General features: G+C 37.6%; 1 protein-coding gene across 1 annotated transcript; it reads left to right on the top strand.

Moving 5' to 3' along the window:
- Nucleotides 1-4,724: 4,724 nt before the first annotated feature.
- On the top strand, nt 4,725-7,044 carry LOC114635946 (zinc finger protein 120-like). Its single transcript, XM_028784295.1, has 3 exons — nt 4,725-4,845; nt 5,046-5,106; nt 6,252-7,044. Exons 1-3 carry the CDS (start codon nt 4,812-4,814, stop codon nt 7,042-7,044), a joined length of 888 nt encoding a protein of 295 aa, XP_028640128.1. The 5' UTR covers nt 4,725-4,811.
- The last annotated feature ends 1,877 nt before the right edge of the window (nt 7,045-8,921 follow it).

The following is an 8,921-nucleotide window of genomic DNA, read 5'->3' as shown; positions in this document are numbered from 1 at the left end:
TGAAGCAAAGCTGAGTTTTATAATTGCTCAGTTGAGTCATATAATGAACTGCATATTTCTTCTACCTTCAGATGAGAACAGAAGGAATGGTTTACTCTGTTCACTGTCAGGTGAAAGAGGGCAGGAAATAGCTAGATCACAGACCAAAGTATAAGGGAGTCCACTGCAGGTGTCACCATTCTGGAAAAGGACCTGATTCAGGCAGGGTGAACAATTTTGTAATTTCATAGCATGTATTAAATAGTGCATGTTGCTAAATAAAACATTGGTGGGTTTTTAATTTGAGAAAGCTGGCTTGAAGCAGTGGATAGTGAATTCCCATTTTAGGACATGTATTATTTAGTTATGTGCTATCCTTGTTGATATATTTATGTGAGCTTAGAAATGTAAAACACATGCCTTTAGCTGTAGCTGGGTGTGTCACATTATAGATCTCAGTAGGTAACATAGCACATAGTGGAAATGTCACACACTATCTCTTGATCAAACACTATAGCCTTGATCCCTGTGTGTTGCTCCTCAGGGCAATGACCTTGCTTTTTGCTTGATGAAAATCACAAATTCTTAAAATTTGTGAATTAAAATTTTGAATTAAAAGAATGCTGCACAACAACATTTTAAATGTCCTTATTTGAATCATATAATGAACTGTCCGTTTCTTCCATTTTCAGATGAGAACAGGAGGAATGGTTTACTTCATTTACTGTCAGGTGAAACAGGGCAGGCAATATCTAAATCTCAGACTAAAGTTAATGAGAGTCAGCTGCAGGTGTCAGTATTCTGGAATAGGACCTGATTCAGATAGGGTGAATAATTTTATAATTTCACAGTGTATATTTTATATTGTATATTGTTAGACTTTGGTGCACAACTTAGAACAGACAACAGACCAAATGGTTCCAGGGGATGGGGTGTTATTTAGGGATAGGGCAAAGGTAAGAGGAGAGAAATGGGAGAAGATTGTGGAGAAAGAGGAGAGAGAGAGAAATGGAGGCCGGCCATGACCACATGGAGAGAGGGGGAAGGGAAGTGGGGAGAGACCAGGGGACAGAGAGAAGATAGAGGCAAGAGCGCAAGAAAGCAAGAGAGCAAGGAGGACGCAAGCAGACCCTTTTATAGTGGGCAGGCCTACCTAGCTGTTGCCAGGTAACTGTGGGGAGGAGCACACCTGGGTTTTGCCAGATAACTGTGGAAGTGGAGTTTAGACAGAATACTAACATATATGATTAAATTAAACTAGGTTGGTGGGTGTTTAATTTGGGCAGCTTAACTTGAGCCAGTGGATAATGAATTTTGTTAGTAGGACTGGTATTATATAGATATGAGCAATCCTAGCTGACATATTTATGTTGGTTCAGAAATGTAAAACACTTGCCATTAGATGTAGCTGTGTGTGTCATCTTATAGATCTCAGCAGATAACACTGTACCTAGGGGCAAGGACAAACACCATCTTATTAATGCCATCGCCTCTTCCAGGAAGTGTCTGCTCTTTTTTAAAGTCATTATACTAATATGTTTTTTCATTTATATTTATCTTTTTAAAAAGTCAATTTTTGTTATTAGTTTTTAAATTTCATTTTCATTATGCATAGGTGCTCTGATCTCTTACTTGTTTGCATTCTCCAATGTTTCCCACAAATTAAGAATGTCATTCCTTTTTCTAAAGAGATTTCCTATTTGTCTGTTTAGAACAACATCTCGTGTAGCTCAGGCTTTCCTTGTGCCATGTACTTAAGAGTTGCTTTGAACTCCTGTACCTGTCTCTGCTGCCCAGTGTTTGGAAAACAGTCCTACAACTCCTTTCAATCTGGTTTCTGATTGATCAGTGAGACAAAACATCAGGGGACAAGTGGTGTCTATCATGCCCAGATTAGGAGTGAGGGGATTACAAATAAAAGAGGGACCTGTATGAGAATTGAGTTCACTGACCAACTATGGAGCTGGTATAATTGCAGCACAGAAAAGGAGGAGAAAGAAGGAAGGTGAGGCCTTTCTCCTTTGGCAGTAGTTGGCATTCACCATGACTAGTCAAGTAAGGAATTTTAGAAAAGAATCAGTAAAATTCCTTACTGGCAATCTTGGGGTATTTTTCAGATTAGGGAAATGATGAATTTAAATGAGGACATATACTTATATCTAGAAACCAACTTTCTATATTTTCACTAGTTCAAACAAAAGTAGATCTAGGCAAACTGGTGTGGCTGTGTCTAACAGGAATATGATTATTCCTATTTGAAAATACACAGTGTAAGAGAAAAAATATAAGAACTACTTGGTACATGTGTTCAGTTTCTCAAAAATACTGGACCATAAAGTATGTTTTAATTCTTAAAAATAATCTTTGAGAATATAATTGTCATTCCTTCCTTCTCCTTTCTCCCTAGTGTTAAGTCTGAAACTCTGGGACAAGGAGCTGAGAGGCCTGTTTAACAAATCTATGCAAACCTGGCTGTCTGGTTCTCTCATCAGACTGCAGTTCTTACCTATTATAGAATATTGATTGGGTTGCCAATATCCAAGCTGCCATTCCTTATGCAATCCGACTATTTTTGGACTGGCCTTTTTCATCTATTATTAATCATTCTTATCTCTTGATCTGGTTCTTCCTTCTCCCATTCTACCTCTCCAAAATGACATGTCTTATCTAAACTCTCCGAGATATAATTGGGTCTCCCTATGTTCTCTCTTTTGTGTATAATAAATTTTCTACTCCACCATACCTAGTAGTGATTTCCTATCATTTTTATTTCTTTTTTTTGTTTGTTTCATTTCTCTTCAGTTAACTGCTCCTAGCTTTAAATTTCATAGCCAATTTTTCTTTTTAATTGTTGTTACTCTATGAATTTGATTGCAGTTTGGCTGTATGTCATCCCCACTTTGAAGCACAGAACATTGCATGTATAATTGATTATGCAAAGAAAGAACCCTGTGCCTATAACAAGGAAAATAAGTGCTCTGGGAGAATAGAATTCAATTAAATGCAAATTACTCAGACTAGGCTTATGTCTGCATTTAGGGTGGAAGAGAAGGGCTTGGATGGTTTCAGCTATCTGATTAATTTGCTCTGTGGTCCCCAAGTTGAGGAGATGCTACTTACTCTCCTAATGCCCAGCTGAGTTTTCCTAGCTAATGAGGGACTCTGGCAGGCCTGTAGCTTGCAGGTTCTTTACAGGATTTTCCTCAGATGCATGTGTTACAAGCTATGCAGAAGACCACAAGCCATGCCCTGGTGATTGTGGCCATCTCTATCATCAGGATGGGAAGAACAAGACTACTGAGCTATCATAGTCAGATCTACTGGTACTAAGAGGGACCATGGTTCAGAGCGTGGTTCTGTTGCTCCATGTAGTGATAATAGCAGAGGATAATGGCAGTGATCCTGACAGTGGATTCCCAGGGAGGGTCTGTAGCCTTTTGAGTGGCAAGGTATGAAATATAAATGTCACTATCCAGTGTGTATACACAGGCATTGCTTTTGGTGTGCAGCAGGATGACATTGCAAAAGTGGAGGTTTGATTTCTAGAATTTGTGAACTTTCTATATTCAGTTTTGTGTGACGAGTTTTATACATAATTTAGAAATTAATTGAAGATGTGATAGGGATCATACTTCAGAAACATTAACTGGAATCGTTTAGCCATTCTGTTACCTCCAGTACTACTGGCAGGATACACAGAAATTCAACTCTTTGTTACAAAAGGAGCTTGTGTGATGTAGAAGTTTCTCAGGTGTGTATGGTGCTGGATAGCTACATAGGACAGATTTTAGATCTCATAACATTATCCATGTGGCAGGAAGCAGATATTAAATCATTATTCTATATTATATTTTGTTAGACTTGAGTGGAGCTACTTTTCCCTGAAATCACTTGGACTCATGAAGAGCTACAGCGCCATAGAGCACCTTTCTGATTACCTACCTTTATTGTCAGAACTCTATACCATCAGGCCTCTCTGTTTGGAAGACAGACAGGTCGTAACTGAAAGGTCAGAAATACAACATTTTAGGAGTCACTTCAGTTATTTTTGTAGAAGTCATGAATTCTGTTTTTATTTTATTTTGTATACAAGCATAGGTAACATTGGTCAAGTTCACATTTTTCCTGGTGTACTTCCCTCAGTTGTTTGGAAGTGAACTTGAAAACAGATCACATGGAAATGGGCAAAGGATGATTTCTCTGATATTGTGTTTCAGAGCATTGGGCAACAGTGAGAATTTGGTCTTAGGAAACAGATTGTGGGATGAGTCTTTGGACAGCCTACTTAGTCTTCTGGAGGACTGGCCTGTGGTTAAGTAGGGGGTTTCTGCCCTTAGTTCAGAGCTCAGACACAGAGATGGGGTAAGAAGGGAAGGGAAGACAGAAATGGTCTTTTGTATCTACAGGGGGGCTGGACATGTGAGAAGAAACTGCAGTCCTAAGGGCAGCCTTGGGTACTGGGTCTCAGGGAACAGAAAGTGAGGAAGGTCTGGCAGGATGCTACATGGTCTCATATCCAACATCTTAATACAGAGGCATCAGGGTCCCAGAGATCATTTATTTGCTTCTACATTTACTTCAGTTTTTGTTTTTCTTCGACTGTGAATGACTGTTTGCTTATTGGATAAAAAGTGCTGTGTGGATGGGGAGGGAAGTCAGTAAGTATACTTTTTGAAGTACACATGTACACTGTTGTTGGAATCATGCTTTCTTATGTACATATATACTGGAATTTTTAGGATGTAGTGACCTATGATGACGTGCATGTGAACTTCACTCCAGAAGAGTGGGCTTTGCTGGATAGTTCTCAGAAGAGTCTCTACAAAGATGTGATGTTGGAGACCTGTAGGAATCTCACAGCTATAGGTAATACAGTGATTTTTTTTTTTTTTTTAGCTTTTGAAATGTAGGCGCATCTCTGTTTTTTCGTTATTGTTATTTAATTTTGTAATCTCACTTCATAATGAGGTAAATAAACAGAGATGTTTCTAAAGAACACTCAAGTTGACAACTTAAATGTCTTATTTCCAATAATGTAACATACTTTCTCTGGCACCATATTTTAGGCCACAATTGGGAAGATCATACTATTGGTGAGCATTTTCCAAGTTCCAGAAGACATGAAAGGTAATTTTCTTGTGCAAGCTGATAAGAAAGTGCCTATGAATAAAGTTTAATATGTGCTACAATTTGTAAAGAAAAGCAATAGGGTAAAATGTGCACTAGATTAAGTTATAGATGATTATTAGATCTCACAAAGTCATGTATGTCAATGGCAGACATCCAGTTTGTGTTTGCAAGGTGTTCCTTAATTTCAAAAACACAAAAGAGGGGCTTAACAGATAATGTCACTATTTGAATCAAGCTCAGTAAAACCATGTTCTAGAACAGCCAGTGTGTTCAGTCTCATAGCACTTAGCTAGTTAAAAGGAAAACAGATTTATTAGGTTATAAGCATTTGTCTAAAACCTTGTAACAAGCAAATAATCCATAGTAAGTCTGTTGTTAGTCATATACTTGTAATAGCATTGCTAAATTTATAGAGATGGACAGTTTATGAGATTTAAGGGTGGCTTTGCAGAGAATCTTTAATCTCTGTACCACATCAATATGAGAGAAAACGTCAAACTCTGTGAATGTAATGTGGAACCCTTTCACTTCTTATTCTTTTTTTTTAATATGGATGACATAGATCATGATGGATACAACCCATTTGAGCATAGAGATATTGAAAGAAGCAACATACGTTTCTCTTTTCCAGAACAATTAGCAGATATATAGCACTGCCCACTTTGAATAGACATTTCTAAATATGCTAAAAGTTTATAAATAAATAGTTTCCCAATATTATTGAGAATATTTACTGCTGAAAATCTTTATGAGAATTAGGGAAGTATAAATGTTTTCTGTTAACATTGGTTTATATTCCACATGTACTATTATTCACATAATAGCAAAATTTATTAATGCAATCAATGTATAGTAGCTCTGAATTCTTCCTGTTCTCTTCAAATATGTGAATAACTTCTTATAAAAAAAAATGTGTCCTATAAATGTGAGCCATTAATCAATACTCTTCCCATTCCATGCATCTTTAAAGATGTAAACCAACCAATAATGAACGACAACACCTTTGAATGTTAACAAAGTGATATGGTAAGATCAGATTACCATTACAATTTAACCAAATTGTAAATGAATTTATACAGATAAAAACACTCATCAGTATAATCAATGTGAGAAAGCTTTCACATCTGCCAATTTCTTTGCAGGCATGATAGAAGTGGTTTTGGAGAGCAACCCTCTGAGAATGTTCAATGTGCTAAAGCTTTTGCATATCAGAGTCATATTCAAAGGCATGAAAGTACTCATAGTGGAGTGAAACCGTATAAATGTAACCACTGTGGTAAAGCCTTTATGAGAAGGAGTAAACTCCGAATACATAAGCGAACACATACAGGAGAAAAACCTTATGAGTGTAACCAGTGTGATAAAGCCTTTGCACGTAGCAGTGCTCTCCGACGTCATAAAAGAATACATACAGGGGAGAAACCCTATGAATGTCAGCAATGTGGTAAAGCCTTTATACACAGCAGTGGTCTTGAATATCATAAAAAAACACATACAGGGGAGAAACCCTATGAATGTAACCAATGTGGTAAAGCCTTTGCACACAGCAGTGTTCTCCGATGTCATCAAAGAACACATACAGGGGAGAAACCCTATGAATGTAACCAATGTGGTAAAGCCTTTTCACGAAGCAGTAGTCTCAAATATCATAAAAGAACACATACAGGGGAGAAACCCTATGAATGTAACCAATGTGGTAAAGCCTTTGTACACAGCAGTGGTCTTGAATATCATAAAAGAACACATACAGGGGAGACACCCTATGAATGTAACCAATGTGGTAAAGCCTTTGCACATAGCAGTAGTCTCAAATATCATAACAGAATACATACAAGAGAGCAACCCTATGAATGTAACCAATGTGGTAAAGCCTTTGCAGGAAGGAGTAACCTACAAAAACATAAACGAACACATACAAGAGAGACACCATGTTAATGTTACCAATCTGGTAAAACTTTTTCACACCTCTCTATTCTTGATATACATATAAGAATATATATTTGATTGAAATCTTTTGAGTGTATTCAATGTAGTAAAGGTTTTCCAAGAAGCAGTCATCACCACAATGATAAAAAGACACATACATGAGAGCATATTTTGAATGTGAGCAATGTTGTCTTAAACTTTTTTCACAAAGCAGTGTCCCCCACATATATAAAGGACCATATACTGGAGAGAAACCCTGTGAATATCATGAATGTTCTGAAGCTCTTCTATGTCCCAATCATCTTCAAATACATAAAAGAACATGTTCTGGGGAGAAGTCCTCTGAATGTAACTAATGTGGTAAAGCATTTTCATAAAAGAGTCATCTAGTACATCAAAGGATGCACACTCAAGAGAAACACTATGAATGTAAACACTGTAGTAGACTTTGCAAGTCACAGTACTCACCATGTAAATAAAAGAAGACACACTCAAGAGACACCCTATGAATATCATCTACGGGATAAAGCGTTTTACATTGCAATCCTTTTCAAATATACAAAAGAAGACATACAGGTGAGAACCTCTATGAATGTAAGCAATGTGGTAAAGCCTTCATATGTCAGTCATATTCAAAGGCACAAAAGAAACTATAATGTAGAGAAATCCTGTGAGAATATAATATGATGAAGCCTTTGCACACTTCATAGTCTTCATCACCATGAAACAATCCATACTGTGTGTAAATTTATAGATACATTTAATGTTGTGAAGCCTTTTCAAATTTCCCAAGTTTTCATCAGCATGAAAGAGAAACCCTATGAATGCATTCAATATGGGGAAGCCTTTGTACATTTTTGCAGTCTTCATCATCATGAAAGTAATCATAATGGAGAGAACATCTATGAGATTAAACAATGTGGTAGAGCCTTTCTGGTCTGCAGTCCTTTCAGATTCAACACCTCTCAATCTCAGATAATGTAAATGACAAGACTTTATCATTATAAAGCTGCTGCTGGTTCATGACATAATCGGAACATAATATGTGACTTGTAACACACACATTTCCCCATAGTGAGCCAGAATGTTATAGAGTTGCCATCCTGGAGTACAAAATGGTAACCAACATTTCCTAATGTCTGTAATGACTGCAGGAACAAAACCAGAGAGGAGCCTGAGCAATAGGAGGTCTAGTAAGGTGCCCAAAATGAGATCCATCTCAATGGGTGGCTCCAAAGTCTGCTTACAAACAGAGGCCTGTCATGACTGACTTCCAAGAGGCTCACTAAGCAGCTGAAAGAAGATGCAGATGTTTCCACCAAATCAATGGACAGAAACTGTTAACCCTGTGGTTGAATTAGGGGAATGCTGGAAGAAGTTGAGGAGAGGGAGACTGTATAGAATGACCAGCAGTCTGAACTAGCCTATAGCCCTGGGATCTCTCAGACACTGAGCCACCAACCAGGTAATGTAAACCACCTTGTATACAGTAGAGGGCTACTGAGCCTGTACTCAGAGAAGATACAGTTGACCCTCCAGAAACTTGGGTCCTCAGGGAGTGGGAAGGTCTGGTGTGGTGGGGATTGTGCATGGGGACATCTTGGAGACTGGGACGAGGAGTAGGATGAAGAAGAGTTGCACAGTGGACCACAAGGGGTATAAAATCTGGATTGTAAAACAGATTAAACAATAAATGAAGAGAAAAGAAAATTATAAAAATAAGGAAAGAAAACCAGAAACTTCTGTGCCAAGTTATAACTACATTTTCCCTACAGTCAGGATTTAGGGATAGGGGCTTATGTAGTTGACAAGTTCAACTGATATAGATTGTGAGTTTTACAATTTAAACAATCATATTGATTTGATCTTTGGTGGTAAAGAACAGG

This window comes from Grammomys surdaster, unplaced genomic scaffold, assembly GCF_004785775.1.
Source record: "Grammomys surdaster isolate TR1022 unplaced genomic scaffold, NIH_TR_1.0 120220, whole genome shotgun sequence".
NCBI lineage: Eukaryota > Metazoa > Chordata > Mammalia > Rodentia > Muridae > Grammomys > Grammomys surdaster.
This window is presented reverse-complemented; position numbering and strand designations above follow the sequence as displayed.